The sequence below is a fragment of the Falco biarmicus genome, chromosome 4, assembly GCF_023638135.1.
Source record: "Falco biarmicus isolate bFalBia1 chromosome 4, bFalBia1.pri, whole genome shotgun sequence".
Lineage (NCBI taxonomy): Eukaryota > Metazoa > Chordata > Aves > Falconiformes > Falconidae > Falco > Falco biarmicus.
Genome location: NC_079291.1, coordinates 19047463 through 19063563, shown reverse-complemented (window position 1 = coordinate 19063563; position 16101 = coordinate 19047463). Strand labels below are relative to the sequence as shown.

Sequence of the window (16101 nt, the reverse complement as noted above, 5' to 3'; positions counted from 1 at the left end):
CATTTTAGCTGGCATGGAAGTCTTTCTGCTGGGGAAAAGGAATAGTTACCTGGCTAACAGTAAGTGAAGCTGAAGGAACCAGAGCTGAAGGGAATGCTTCAGGTGTCTAAATGTAAGCAGGTAGTGCTTTCTAGATGTCTTAAGACATCCCAGCCATCTGCAGTGGTCTGGGAGGGATGGTGCAGAAAATACAGACAACCCATCTACCCCTCTGGAGCAGCGGCTGGAGGTTGGAGCAACCTCAGCACATCTGGAATGGCACCAGATACCAGGCATTTAGGCACCAGAGTCCCTGGTCTTTCTCCCTAAATTCAGGACTTCTTCTCCCAGTCTAGACGTCAGAGATGATCTCCCATGGCTGACTGCTGACATTTGCAGACTGAGAAGTAGCTGAGGATAAAAGATCAGCTGGGAAGTTTGACTTGTTGGAGAGCTATGACAAAAGCCCTACTAACCACGGACATGGGAATAGGTCATAAAGAGTATGTATTTCTGGCTGTTGGTAGAGGGATTTGCAGCGTCAAGGAAGTTCTTCCAGACCAGCAGTAAGCAGTGGGAATGGGGAGGAAGGCAGCTCTGGGGGGTAAGCAGGTAAGGGATGGAGGATAGGATTGCCGTGGACAGCACATCAGCAAGCACGTGGCTTCAACTGCTACTTCAACAGGGCAGTGCCCATACCCAGGCATTAGCATCCATCTCGCTTACAGCTTTGTAAGCCAGGACAATGTATTTCTCCATCTCAGACATGAAGTTCCTCAGGGGAAAATTCAGAATCTGATTACCATGCAAATCCAGCTGGGATGCTGGGATGCAGCTCTCTTACTTCTCCCATCCCCCAAATCCTTCCTTTCTCTGTCTAAAAATTACTTGGGTGTGCAGCCATACGTTTCCACATTGCTTCCTGAAGTGTGTGTCCACCTCCCAGCAGCATTACTGGACTCATGGAGATGGGAATACTTGCTTAGTTCTCTTTAACAGTGACAAGTCCAAACCCTGAACTTGCCTACCATGTAACTGCATCAAATAGACAAGCAATGTTCAGATCGTGATTACGATCTGTTAATTCTTGTTTGATCATTACTTTACAATACAGTAGTTCTGTTTATTCACACTCTTGAAAAGATCACTTTTTTCACTGAATTATTTGCATGATGTTTAATTGTGATGGTTTTATTTATCTTTTTATTTTTAAAAGGCTAATTCTTCACAGCAACTTAAAAGATAAATTAAGGCTCAAGATAAAAAAATTAATCTGTTGCGTTCTGATTTTGCAACCTTTATGGCTTTGGCAATTTTTTCTTAAGCAGAAGCATAAAGATATTCCCTTAAAGCCTATCTCCAGAGTGAATTGCTCATTACCAAACCTGCAGCAGTCTTTTTCACAAATGTTACCATTAAAAAAAGATCACGCTCATCCACATTACTGCATTTGGCATCCCATAGCCAACACCACGTTAAGCTCCGCATTCTGACAGTTGGTACTAAATGTTCGGCTTTTCAATCACAACCACTGCGAGAGCTTTTTTGTAATAGAGGAAATGTAAATACTGCATAAAAAGATCAAAAGGTGAATCGACAACTTATCTAAATCACAGCAGCCGCAGATAAAGTCTGCCCCATTGCCATAAATAGATTACCAGAAGTAATGTATGGAAAGAGTTGATTGTGGAAAGAATCTCACATCCTACTGAAAATTTGATATATACCAAACTCACCACAGATCTTTTCAGTAGTTAAGAGCTTCGCATATATCGCTAGGAGTACAAGGAAACCATTGTAAGGTATTTAGACAGGAACAAGAGAAAATATGGGCACTTCAACAGATTTGCTGTTGCCTACCTCCTTTACCATTTTGCAATTTTCACTTCCTTTACATATAGTATTTTAACTCCAACACATATAATGCAAACAGATTTAATCCTAAAGGCATTTGCAGCTTGAACGTTCAACATAAGGATCGTAAATCTAGAATGGGAAGCCTGAAATCGTTAAAGTCACATATTTATAAAATCATATTCAATTAGGTTAAAAAAGTGCAATTTCTGTCATCATGTCATAAAAAGATGTGTTTTTCTCTCAGATCTACTATAAAGAAAAGCTCCCTATATTGTTACAGATAGAGGCTGTTTTCAATCAGTTACAAGGGGCAATCCAATTACTGGATGGTTTAGTGCAGTAACTGACTCCAGACTAATTTAATTTCTTTAGGTCTCTAAAGATCAATTGATCTGATTTGTTTCCCTCCCCAAAGGCTGTTTAGGAAAAAGCAGGCTTAAATACCTGGAAATGAAATACAAAGCTCGGTACACTTTCACACTACTTAGGTCATTCGGAAAAGCTGGAACCCGTGATAAATGAGTGCTCCCTTGGCCCTAACATCACAGGATGCTTTGCAGGAGAGCGCTGAGCTCGCCACACAGCGCTGTGCATCATGTACACATGTGCTGTTCGCAGCCCTGCTTAGGAAGCAATGCATGGAAAGTGTTTTCACAGCTTCCAGGTAACTATTCCGCTTTCAAGAGTTGTGCAAATGTGCATTCGGCCTGCCTAGCCTTTTCCCTGGCAAATAATTATTCTTATCAGACAGTGATCTTGAAGAAATGACTAAGTTTCCAACTGGACCAAGCAAGGGTCATGTCGTACTATTCAATGTATCACCTACATCTTGTAACACGTGTCACAATGGACATCAAGCAAGAAAGTCTTCCTGTTGTCACATCCCACTTTGCTATTTCTTTTGCTTTGTATCAGATTTCTTGAAGAAATTTTGCTGGTGCTAAGATGAAATCTGTAGAACCAGTGGGCACTCAGAGAATGGCATACTCCTCTGCCTGAGTATTTTAATGCTGGCACTGAACAGAGCCCTAGGTATTTCTGGACTATATCAGATAACTTAGGAAATTCCCAAACAGTCTGTTACCAGCCCTCTTGTGTGTTACCCTTTTACCTTCTCATTACTTGATGTGTTGTGCAGCAGGTCTTGGTGTTTTTTTTTTTTAAATACCGCTGTTCCCTAACTGGGGCTAAGCTTTCCAATTTAAAGTCAAAATAAGACCTTAACCAAACTTGGCCTCGCAAAACCACAGTTTTAATGTCATTTCAATACCTTTCATGTTCTGTTTCTTGTATTTATTGTAGGTTTCACATTTGGCTACATTATTGTTCATGGCAACATTCGTGCCTGGGCTAGGCTGCCTGTCTCGGGCTCTATTCTTAACACTTATCAATAAACAAAAGGGCACTGCGGTTTATGCTCAGCATTCTGACTCCATGCCATGTGCTGTTATAATAAGATGTCCTCTGGAAATATTCCCTTCATAGCCAGCACCACGACACCAGCCAGTTCAGCTGCACAGAGGTAACTAAGTTTTTCTCCCAGCTTATCTGTTCAGACTCTCTCAGCCCTTGCATAGCTGTGTTATTAGATGTCGCCTGTCTGTAAAACAAGGAAACTGAAATGTGAAAATCACAGTCTCTTCTCTTCGTACGGGTCCTTTCTTGGCTATTTATTTCATATAAAACTGAGCTTTGGAAGTTGTTTACCTTAGTACTCTGTTAATACAGCAGTCTATGCTATTTTAATTAAATCTCTTCTTTGGTTTTTTTTTTTTTTTTCCATTTTCAATGAAGGCTTTCACTTAGGAAACAATTTTTGAAAGCTTTGCAAGTGTGCACTGCAGTCTACAAGCTCGCTTTCCCCAAATTACTGTTCTTTTACTCAATTACTCAACAGATCGCAAATGATCCAGTCACTAGTAAGGTATAAAATATACCACTATTTCCCATCCATGGACCTGCTTAGATTGATGTACTCCCAAAATGCTGTATAGACTTTCTCTAGCTGTATGGATATGACTTTATTGAGCAGTTTGTCCCCTATACGCACCCGTGAAAGATGATTCACAGATACATCTGGATACCCCCACCTAGGAGCCTGGAGGGGTTTGGCTTCTCCAAACTTTCTTTCATGGTTGTGTGCTCATAGAAAAGTTTGGATGCACTATATCCACCTCCATCTAGTTCTCTTCCAGTCTAAAGGACGCAGGCAGCTTATTTTGCTTCATTTGCCAAACTATTTGACATGATATCATAAAAATGTGATGAACTGGAGAGCTACCAAGAGATTGAAGTTTATTTCCTACTCAACTGTGGGTTAATGCTTCTGTCCCTATGGCAGCAGTTGTTTATAACGAGCTCTACACACACGGAACTCCACAGTTTCCAGATAAAGCTTTCCCCCGATGCAGCCTGCCATACAATTTTGGTGAAACAAAAATGGCATCTTTGTCGTTCAGAGTAGGAGTTAATGGGATTCGTCCTGATGGCAATAATTGCTGACTTCAGTGTCTGGGACTGCTGAAGTGTATTTTGGGAAGCTCCCTTCTCTCTTTTCCACTGTGTGGAGCAGTGGGGAGCTATAAAGATGTTTTTCACAGGACCACTGCCCTTGTTTCTCATTGACCCAATTCACAGCCCTCAGTAGGATTAAATGGCATGATAAGAAAAAAAGCTTTTCATTCCGAAGTTGTAAAACTGACCCTCTCCCCCCTTAAAGAAGCCCCCTCAGGAAGATGAATATATTGGCCCCAACTGAAACAGATGTCAAAACTCAAAACAGCTCTTTCTTCATAAAGTTTATAAGTATTTTTAAAGGAGGTGGAGGAGGCTTACTGTATGCAACAAGATAACGTTAAAATGCACAGCTTCTCAGGAGTTGAAAGGATGGTTTTTCTACAAACCCTCTCTTCTCTTTATCTTATCTGCATGGAAAGTAAACAGAAAGTCCCCATTACCTCTCGATATCAGTGAGTCTGGAAGAGTCCCGGAATCCTTTAGCAAAAGGGTTGCTGTCAATTTTCAACTTGGTTATCTGGAAACACAGAAAAGAGCAACGCAACATGAATATAGTGTTAAGGTATTGCAGCGTACAAAGTGTTAACCAATCCATCCTCCTGACTTCACTGCTAATTTTATCCGTGCTCCTTGTGTGAGTGCATGTGTGCCACTCTTGAGATGCTGCAAAGCTGGGGAGGCAGAGCAGGGTGTATTACACATATGGCAACAGAAAGACCAAAGGGCACAGTGGGCTCAGCCTGCGTGCTACCCAGCGCAGGAGGAACCCAGCCACGTACAGCATCACTGCTTCCAAATACCTGAACAGCGTGAATCGGGTTGTCTTCTCCATGAGCAACACACAGAACTTCACTAACATCTGAGCCTCGTTGGTGGACCTGCACAGCAACAAGTATGAGCCCAAAGCAGGAGCCACTGCCTGCAGACCTGAAGTTGTTTCTGTTCAGCCCCACCATCCATTTATTTATTTATTTACTAGGATGTAAATGTTCTCAGCCAGACCTACCAGCCCTGACGTGGGGGAAGTTTAACTGCTTTTGCATGGAAAGAGGCTGAGAAAGGGAAGGAGGGAGGGAAAATGTGGGGAGAACTGAGATTTAAAGTGACAGATCCTGGATTAAAGGAGTAACCCCATTAAAACCATCAGAGTCCTGGAAAAACAGAGCTCTTACAACCAAAACTCTCCTTCCTTCTTCTAAGGCAGCTACAAACCTGCCCAGTGCATCCTGTCAGCCTTTCCATTCTGCCAGAGTAACCCAGTGATCAGATGGAGTCCCTCTGCCCCAGAGCAACTTTTCAGGCATAGGTGGTGGCTTCCAGTGTTTTTTTGGGAGCAGGAAAAAAATACACCATTGCCCTTGTGAAGTTTTCTAGCTGTCCAACCAAATGTGATTTGGTGAATAAAACCTAACACATCATCACAACATTCACATTTTCCAACCATACTTCTTCCAAGAATTAAAAATAAAACCGTAAGTGGGAGTTAGAGCTTGACAAGGGACAACACAGGACCTGTCCTGCAAGGCAGTGAATGCCTCCAGCTCTTGCTGAAGCCCATGAAAATGAACAGCTCTCAGCATTTCATACCGAGTGGCTATGTCAGCCTGGCTTTCCTCAAAAATAAGCCTGTATTGGAGGGGCCACAAAGTCATTTTTAATAGCCGGCCCTCGAGTCTCAGAAAGAAAAGGGATCTTTTCCAAATCCTCAAACAATCAAATGCTCTCATCAAACAAAGGTATTTCAAAATAGGGTGGCTTCTCTTCCAAAATAATAAAAAAAAAAAAAAAAAAGGGCAACTGAACCCAACTTTTCATTTTGAGAAAGAAGTCTTCTGGGAGGGAAACACAGAGAGGGGGGGACAGGCTTAAAGCAAAACCTGAGTATTTATTTACTAGTCTGCAATATACGAGCGATGCGCTGAGCGGCTTTTCCTGCGGCTGCCACCCACCTGCCCTGCCACCCCGGGCAGCTCACTGCACCCCCGGGGTGCTGTCTGCCCTGCCCGGCATTTCGGGTGCACCCAGGGGCAAGCTTTCTGCGGAAAGCCCTTGCTTCAAGGCACCGCGTAGGAGATGCTGCAGCTCACTGGTTGCTCCTACGGGCTGGTCAAACAGCACGGGACCTCAGTGCTGGCTGAGGGTTTGAGGTTGTCTCATTACGCAGGTACAACTACCCTGAACACCAGCCTTGTCACAGGAGCTTGCAACAGCCCAGCAAGTTAGTTAGAGTCTCATTCTACTCCCAAGATATCCATAAGCCCTTGACTCAAGGTGGTGTTGCAGAGAGCAGTGGGTCTGGGCCTCACATACAGTGAACATTTTTATGGCAGCATTCTGAAAACTACCTCGAAAAAAGACAAGCTCTGACTAGTTCCATTGACTTAGATCACCAACACAGCGAGCCAACTGCACTGCAGAATAATAAGGACATCTCTTCATCTCTTGAGCATATTTTCACCAATCAAACTTCCATTTTCCTAATATTAAAGCTTTGGTATGACATCACAAGAGAAACTCTTTGTATCCACCAAAGCCAGATGAGACTCACAATCATTTATGGCCATATTTTTCCTGAGAGACTGTCTCACAAACAATCAGAGAACATCTGCTAGAAAGCATTTTAAAATGAAATCTGACCTACAATTCAACTCTGCGGCAGTGGTTTGACTGTTTAAACAAATGCATGCCCTTTAAATCTTAAATTATGAGATAGTTTGTTGAAAGTGTAATGTATTTAGCTTTTATCTAATAACCTCCAGAAATGTAATCAATCCCTCCTTAAAACAGTTCTGAAAGAAATGGCAAAAATGAAAAAAGGCTCCATTTTCATTAGTCATAAATAAAATGACAGCATCCACCTCTAGGGGTTCCGGAGATGTTCCATTGAGAAATTTCCCAGGACTCAATGTATGTGCTTTGGGAAGGTTAGTTTAGAAACATCTCTGGTGTAAATATTGTTGGTCAACACAAATCCGTCCTACAGAAATAAATTCCAGGTTTAGCTGGTTTTGTGCCTGTTACTATTTTGCTGGTTTCTACAGAAAGTTACGTGGAAAAATCTAACCGCCTGTCCAAACATTATAGTCTTGAGATTGCCAGGTGCTGAATGCATTTTCTGCAGCATTCCAATACAAACCTGAATTTAAAACCAATACACGTTGATATTAAAGCCTTGAAGTGGGATGTGGGGTCTGTCATAAGGACAGACATAATTCTACTACTATCATCTTCAGAGCTTCTTCAGCCCCCTATGCAGTAGTATCATTCTATTCATGGCATTCAGAAATTAGTTACTTTTGCTTCACGTTAAGAAATGCAGACTTCTGTAAAAAATCCAGCAGGTACACTGACTCCATGATGCTGCCTGCCCACATATTTGGACAGTACTTATATTTTTCTTAACTCAGGGGAATTAGAGAGGGAAAGTGGTATTTTTTTTTTTTGAAGTGCCACAGTCATCAAGCCCTTACAGCATGCTCTGAATCGCACTGAAGCCAACAACATCTTTCCACTGACTGAAATATTAAAGCCCTATCCACTGTCAAGGAGAGCCTCTGCTCTCTGATTGTTTATATACTTCCTAAAATTACTCATTAGCAATCCATTGTTATGATCTCCTCCATTTTGTATATATTATTCACTGGTATGCAAATTGAAACTCAAACATCTGGATGTAATCTGGGCAGCCTCTGAAAAGCATATCTCTGAGTGATTTCCCTTACGTTTGAGCCTTACAGCTTAATTAGCTAACTTTTTAAGCCCATGAAATCATGTGCAAACCAGGATATCTCTCAGCTAATAGCTTGTGTCATGAAGGGTTGCTGCAAATAAGAACAGTTCCTTAATGAGCTATAATTACAGAAGGACTAAATGATAGTATGCAAACAGCTTTGTATAGACAGAAGGGAAGACAAATTAAAACCTCTTTCATGTCATCTTTACTCCCATGAATAATACTTTTGAAGTTAGTAGTACTGCCTGTAGAGGTAAGGATTACTCCTGGGTATGAGCTGATCATGCATGGTCACTACAGACGTTGGCATGGAAAAGCAGAATTGTATCAGAAGGCTTCCTCGTTTAGGTTGGGGGAAAGGGAGTTTTCAGCAGGGTGGGATTTAATTAAATCCATGGAAGTTAACAACTGTACTTACCAATTGATTCTGGTAGGCGGTAACAGCAGTAAAAACTGTCTCTGGAAAGATAAACGTCCTGAACTCTTCTGATTTCAGATTTAGCAAAGAAGCCGTGTGATCCTTCTTCTTAATAATGTGGACCCTTGGCTGGTACTTGTGCATCGAATTCAAAATGATCTGCAAGGAAGAGTGACAAGGTTCTGTCCTGAGAGGAAGGTTGGCAGGACCCTCAAAAGCTTTAAAACTGTAGGGGGTGGGGGGAAGATCTAATTAACATGGCAGAGGAGACAACTGAAATGTAACTAGCCAGAGGCTGATTTTCAGAGCAAACTTTCCAGCTCCTTTGGGCAGTTCCAGAAAATGAAGGTGGAAAAGCAGACATCCCGGGAGCTAGTTTCCTCTCACTCCTACGCCATTGGCGAGCACATGTTTTTTTGAAGCATAAATACCTGTTCCTACAGGTGAGGTGTTTTACATACAGAATTTGTTATTGCTAGTGTGTGCCCAAGTTTGTAGGTGTCTGCTGCAAGTGTAAATACATAACTCTTGAAAGCTCACGACTGAGAATCCACACTTGCAAAAATGTGCAGGTGCAGAATGAAAACAGCCAGGGATCCCTCAAAAAAAAACCCAGACAAAAAAAATAAAACCCAACCGAAAAAATACTACCAGCAGCAGCACAAACTGGCTGACCAAAAATAAAACTCCCCATGTCCTTTTACTGTGGCAAACCTTTACAGCAAACTGCTTCATAGATGCTCTTTGGTGTAGACTACCAAAAATGAGAGCAAAGAGGGAAACCAGTACAGAACCCCCAGGTTTTGCCATTTTATCCTCATTAATAATTGTTTACGAGCTCCCAAAACAATTCGAAACCTGATGTACCAACTACCCAATTTCAGCGTTCACTGGAGTCAAACCAAGAGTCCCACTTGCTTCAGTTACCACTGGCTGGAGGCCTGTTTGGCTGCCTCTAACCACAGTATTACAATATAAGAATTAAATACAGAGCTCGGCTTGCACCAGTCCTTGTTTTGGATATAATCACAGTCACAAGACGAAATTGGCAATGGTGTGGGTGGTTCTATTTTGCAGGGGCCATAACAACGTTACAGTCAGCTCCGTACATCTGGAATAGCTAATGCGCATTCCTCAGGAAGCGTTAACTTCAGCTGAAACACAGCAGAAGTGGTGCAGTATTTCATGCTAACTCAGTCAACGAGAAAGGTTGCACGTTGCATTGGAGTGGGGAGCTTAGGGACAGCTCTGTTGAGGCTAAAATTTCCATCAGTGTTTTCTTTGCTGCTCCTTCGGGGCCAAATGTTGTGAAGACCGGCACTGTGACTTAGAAGGGTGGGACACACAGTGACAAGAAAGTCATTACAGTGATGGGGAACCATTGTCCTGAAAGTGTTGCGTGTCTGCTTTTACCAGCACAAGTGCTTTCCCAAATGACTTTACCATTTTACATACACACACACCCCCTGCCCGTTGACCTTGCCTTTAATATCTTTAGCACTTTTCCCTCTCTCTGTAAAATTTTATCTTGCCATCCTAGTCACTTGGGCTGCTCTAAGCAGCTGGAAAATACACTTTAAAGGGCAGTGCATGGATGGTGATGAGCTTACCGAGGGGTTGGCCCACAGAGCTTCCCATTGCCTTTCATGGCCGTGATATTCACACCAAGACATTACATCTGAGCAGCAGCCGAGCGGAAAGAGGAAAAAGCTGTGACAGAGCAGCTCCCACGCATGCCCTTCCCTTTCACTCCTCTCTGAATGCAAGCGGTGATAAAGAAAACCCCATCTCTCAAACAAGACCATGTAATCCTTTATGAAAGTTTTCCAGAACCAAAAGCTACATGGACAACATCCCCTGCCACCATGCTCTTCCCTCCACCTTCCCACCGGAGGCAGATCAGGTCATTCAGGTACAAAACAAGTACTGAAGGTAGCCAGGAGGTCACAAAAGACCCATGGCCAAGGTTAAGGTCACTATTTCCTTTTCGTGAGGGTCCATGCACGTAGCACTCCACCTGCATCCCCGCACAGGCTGCTGATGTTGCACTACTCAGTGATAGTGAAGTCAGCAGGATACTGCACAAAGACACAATGCCCATTAATTCCATGTGGCTTCTTCTGTTAGTATCATCAGAACAGCCCAAAGGAATTAGATACACAGCGTGCATCTCTCCAGAGTACCCCCAAGGGTGGTCTCAGAGTCCAAGCCGTCCCCCACCTGCATGGTGTAGCTATCATAGCTATTGGGAAATCCCCGATGCCAGCTGTGCGATACCCGTGCTCGCCTGCCCCGAGAGAAACATCAGGTAGGCATACCCTTACAGCAGCCCCCTGGCACACGCTTGCAGGCAGCACAGCATGGTCACAGGCCCCCAGCCATCCCGCCTGCCTTCGTGCTGACAGCCTGCAGCAGGGGAGATGACCAGGATCCATCTTTACAGGATCCTGTTTGCTGTAAGGTCAGGCAGGTTTGTAGGCATCTGGTTCCCACTGGCTACAGACCAGTCACCAGAGGCAATCTGGATGCCAGCTGCAAAATCCCTGAGGTGGCTTTGAATTCAGGAGCTATTCTGTGAATGCAGCTTCCATATTCACCAAAGAAGAGCGTTACCCGGCGAAGTTTCCTTTCAAAAAGCATGGAGGTTCCTAACTTCTGCCAGGTTGACTCTAAAAAAAACCAACTCTGGGCATAGCTCCTCGTGTCTGTTCCGAAACCCCTACTTTCACAGTTACTTGTTGGCCATGTTCACACCTTTACATTTGCTTTTGCAAGCATTCATGTGTTTGAGCTTTGCTATCATAAATGCCAGAAAAACAACTGCAATAATGTATACACTCACGGTTCACCTCACCAGAAACCAGAAACGACGCCACCCCAACTAAGTGCAACCAAAAGTCCTGAAAGAATCAGCCTGTGTGTAAAACCACCAGAAATCTGGGAAAAAAATCATGTTCATAAATGTCCCACAACCAGGGAAATGGGAATTACTCGTTCAGCTATAAAAATCCAGAGACAGGAGCCATTTCCTTCCTCTGGTAAGGATATCTCAGTGTGTTTCCATGGAGCAAGCTGTATGTCATGCACACAGAGATAAGGCTGCTGCCTGATGCTCGGGGAGAACATGTACATGGCTCTGAGGTTATGCATGCTGCTGGAGATACACAAGCAGAAATGTTTGCCAACTCCAAAAGTCTCGAAATAAGAGAAAACAAACAAATGCTAGAACAAACAAATGCCTCTCTTCTCTTCAGGTTCCTTTTCAGGAAATGAACCGCCCTACAAATAAAACACCGCAATTACCTTCACAACCAAAACTGTCTTCTGGAGGATGGAGAAAGCAAGCAAGTAGAACTGGAATCAGGTTGGATCCAGCTTCTCTACCTATAACTAGTATTTAAAGGCATGTTTTAGGTCACTCAAATTTCCTCAGGAACCAACACGCATTATCGAACGTAATTAAGATTTTAGCAGGTCAGTTTAAAAGATCTTGTTAGTGAAGAAGGGCTCTTTTAGACTGAAGGGAGAGATTTCAGGAGGGATTTAGATTCTCCCCTTCTCTTAGTACATGGGAGCTCAGAAATGCCATTGATCATATCACCATGAGCCCTCCTTAAGAGCTCCAGAGAATTAATTTCTTTCTTAATTCTAGTGAGCATCCAATGACAGTATCTACATAGCTTCAATAAAGCAGCACATAAAAGCTGACAACCTAATTTGGAACATAAAACCCCACAAAATATTAAAAAGGGAATGCTCTGCGAAGGGGCAGCACCTGTCACACAAACCTCAACACAGGATCAAGCCTTCAGGGCTTGTTCTGAACAGAATATGCAGAACTTTCCATCGACTTTGGCTGTCCAAAGCCTTTGCATAAAGCATGGGATCCACCTCTGCTGCTGCTTTGAAAGTCAATCGGGAGGATGCATCTCAAATGCTGCAGATCCTTTTCTCCCACTGCCTGTATCTGAGACTATTACATCTTCTTGCTCTGTCACATGTCTCTGTTCCCGACAGCTTCTCAGACCTACTTCTTTTTTATACTCATCTGGGCTTCTGGGAACTGCACCACTCCTAACAGGTTTGCAATATACTGCTGCGAGCCCTTTATTAGAGGCACACATGGCCCCTGTTATGATGAAAAATGCTTCTTTTTAAATGTGCACGTATACTGCTCTATCATCACTCGGTGATAGAGCCCACAAATCTTCAGCTTTGCCCTTCTACAGATTATGAAATAAAAGAGAAGAAGAAGAAAAAAAAAAAAAAAAGACATTCTCTGCTAGTCAGGAAGGGAGCAACAGTGGGAACCAGATTCAAGAAAAATATACCCACAGACAGATCTTTACAAAAGAACAACACAGAGGCATCTATCTGGGCTTTCTTTTGTTTTTCTTTTTTTAACTCCTTTTGTTGTTGTTGTTGTCTCCAGGATGTGTTTTAAATGACCATGGCTGTGGTTCAATTCTTAGGCCTTGAAATGATAAAAATTCTCTTTCAGATGAGAAGCATTTGCACAGAACACAGCTCAGACAAATGGTCACCACCTCACACGGTCCAAAAAGGCAATAAGTACTGCACTATGGGAGGGATTTCCGATACCCTGTATGCCACAATTATTCAGTTTTACAGGTTTAGTTACTCCTGCGCAGGCTTCACAGTTCAAAATCATTCCTCTCTTTCCCGACACCTTGTTTACTAACACTGCCTTTATCTTTGGTCTTCTTAACTGTCCCCTTCTCAGCCAACAACCCTTCCAAAACCACCCCCTGCTCTTTCAGCCTTCCCCTGGGGAACTGCCAAGCCCAGAGGCAACACTTTTAGCTCCTCCTTTACAATTTGGAGGTGCTACCAATCCATTTCTGCACTTTACAGGCACTTTCGGGGAGGGGACAGGACCATTTTTCTTACCACCTACTATCAGACAGTGAGTCAGGTAGCTAAAGGGGTTGTCCGGATGATGGAGCATAGCAGGAGCTTATGGCCAGCAGCTCTGCATTCTATTTACCATCTTCCAGCCTCAGGGCTTTGTGAGAACAAACTGGTGCCAATCAGAGCTGGGACCCATCTCATTTAGAGGCCCAAGTCCACCCTGTGACACCTTGACTTGCAGGTAGCCTACAGTTATTTCAAGAGCAACTGAGGCACACTTTTTTTTCTGATTCAGTAGTCCTTGCTTTGGTGTCACATCAGTATTTTCTGCTGACTCTGTGCCCATGCTGTGACAAATCTGGAAGTAAAAGAGCTCTTACTGATGGACCAGCCCTAACAAGTTGCCTGTAATGAGAGGGAGCTTCCAAGCACACACGGAAAAATGTGTGAGCTTGACAGCCAAAGCAAGTGGCAGAACATACTGCCAAGTCACCAGAAAACACAGTCAGAAGCACGACAAAAAGACCACCTGCCTCCCTTCTCTCCCTCGCTTTGATGGTCAACTCCACCCTGAACCTGCCCCCGATGGATGTTCTGCCTCTGGTGGCAGTAGGAGCATAATTTGAATGCTTGCGTTGACCTGGGCTCTACCTTATGAAAGGTCAAAAAACTGAGTTCTGAAGCCACCTGTTCCTCAACAACAGATTAAAACCCAACGTGTTTAAGCTTCGCGCAGCATCTTCCTCCACCGCAGTGTGAAGGGCTGGCCAGGAGAGAGGGAACACGGGGGCCACGGCAGCTTTTCCCCATCACAGTCCCCCTCTCAAAAGCTTAGCCCTGCAGCACAAGCGAGCTGCTCCCCTGCACCAGTTGCTTCACCCTCACCCACCAGGAGGGCTACTCACATGGCCGTGCTGATCCAGCTCGTTGTTGGTGAGTTTGACTTTTTCGAAGGACACCATCTGCTTCAGTAGCTGCTCTCCTGTGAACGGCGAGTCGGGGTGCACGTACAGCCTAAAACACATAGGGAAAAGGCCTGCTCAGAAAAAAATCTCACCTCGTGGCTTGTGCGTGTGCATCACTTCTGTAGGAAATTGAAAAGCCCGTAGGATCTTGCTTTTGGGATATGCAGTGGTTTCACAGACGTGGGTTTCCTGATGGCTTAGGGTAATACAGACCGGCTACTTGAACAAGACACAGTCTCCCCCAAATTAATGAATGCCTGAAATATGACCATTGATGAAAGACAATGAAGCAGACAAGTTGTTTATTTCACTGGAATGTAATGAAGAATCCCATGTCCAACTGCTAGATTGCTCTCTAACCATACCTAGTATTTTTATCTAGTTATCTAAAATGGAGACATTAACTAACATTCACTGTTGTGTCTTTTCCCAAATGAAAAATCGATCATGTCTTTCTCCACAGCTGTACTAACAAGCACTTAAAATAACAATGACTACAGCTCCAAGAGAAAAAACACGGTGTCATTAGAGAGATAATGGGGGAATGCAGATAAAAATGCATTTTTCTTTATATGTAACATTAAGCCGTGATAATGATTTTAACCTGCACTCGATCACACGTTAGCTGTGGTGACGTCTGTTTACAAGAGGCTGAAGGCTGCAGTCCAGCACAGTGGTCTGACATTCAAAATTAATTGCAGCTCCGTAATTAACAATCCACCACTTGGGAAATTAAACAGAAGAAAAGGAAGCACAGAAGACATGTAGATACAATGATATATACGTTATGACTAGACTAATTACAAGTGCCAGGCTATTTAAAAACAATGAATTTATAGGAATAATGTACTGCTGAAAATTACTTGACTCAAAACTTTTTTTGTGATAGCGAATTAAAGGCTGAACTAGACCTTCAGCTAGTGCAAACCAGACCTGTTCTGCTTCTGTCGGTGCTGGTTACCCCTCGCTGAGGGCCTGACTCTCATTTTGGGTGATGTCCTTGGCCACACGGATGGATTTCTTCCATTAGGTGGGTGGGGCAGCACTGAGATGCCGGGTTAGAAAGATAAACATTTTTTGTTGCTGTTGAGCTACGATTTTGGTTAGGCAAGAGGGGAATGGAAAAACCACTAAACGGTGGGGCGTAACTCTCTGATGGACTGCACTGATCCCTAATCAAGGAATGCCCATACTAAAGACTCCAGGGAGCACAGCTCTGTTGCTCAAAGAGGAAGGGGATCTGATACTGCACTCTCCATTTTTGCCAGCAGAATCCCCAAGACACAGTGAAACTAAAATTTTACCAGCACAGCTCGCTTCCGATGTGCAGGATGTTTTCCTTACATTGATCCAAAGCACAGCTTGGCTGGTGTAGCTGTGTCCACAGGAGGGATGCTGAGCCAGGGTTCCTGTTGCAATAAAATATTCCTAGCATACAGGCGTCCTCACTGCTATCGACTCTGCTGATTGCCCTGCAAAGCTTATGAAAAATTATGATGTATCTGAAAACCCAAGACATGGAATTCTGTCACATCAAAGGACTTTTACCTCTCATGAAAACTAACTTTGCCTTCCTGTGAAAAAATCTACAAAAATCTCAATTTTTAGAGCCCTGAATTAGCGAAGGCAAAACAAAAACAGTTCCAAACATATCCTGCAACTTTTCAGCCAGTTTTGTGATTTTTTTTTTCCCCTCCCCTGGAGCCTGAGTCCTAATTTTGAATGTCTGGATAGCTAATAATGTTTACTGTGATCAGAGA

At 43.4% G+C, this 16101-nt stretch overlaps 1 protein-coding gene across 1 annotated transcript in view; it reads right to left on the bottom strand.

Moving 5' to 3' along the window:
- TBX20 (T-box transcription factor 20) overlaps positions 1-16101 on the bottom strand; it is a 40350-nt gene that overhangs the window by 16900 nt on the left and 7349 nt on the right. Inside the window, exons 4-6 of the mRNA XM_056338070.1 lie at positions 14282-14390; positions 8505-8663; positions 4794-4870 (exon numbers count right to left, since the gene is read on the bottom strand). Coding sequence (XP_056194045.1) covers positions 4794-4870; positions 8505-8663; positions 14282-14390 — 345 coding nt within the window. The remainder of the gene's footprint in view (positions 1-4793; positions 4871-8504; positions 8664-14281; positions 14391-16101) is intronic.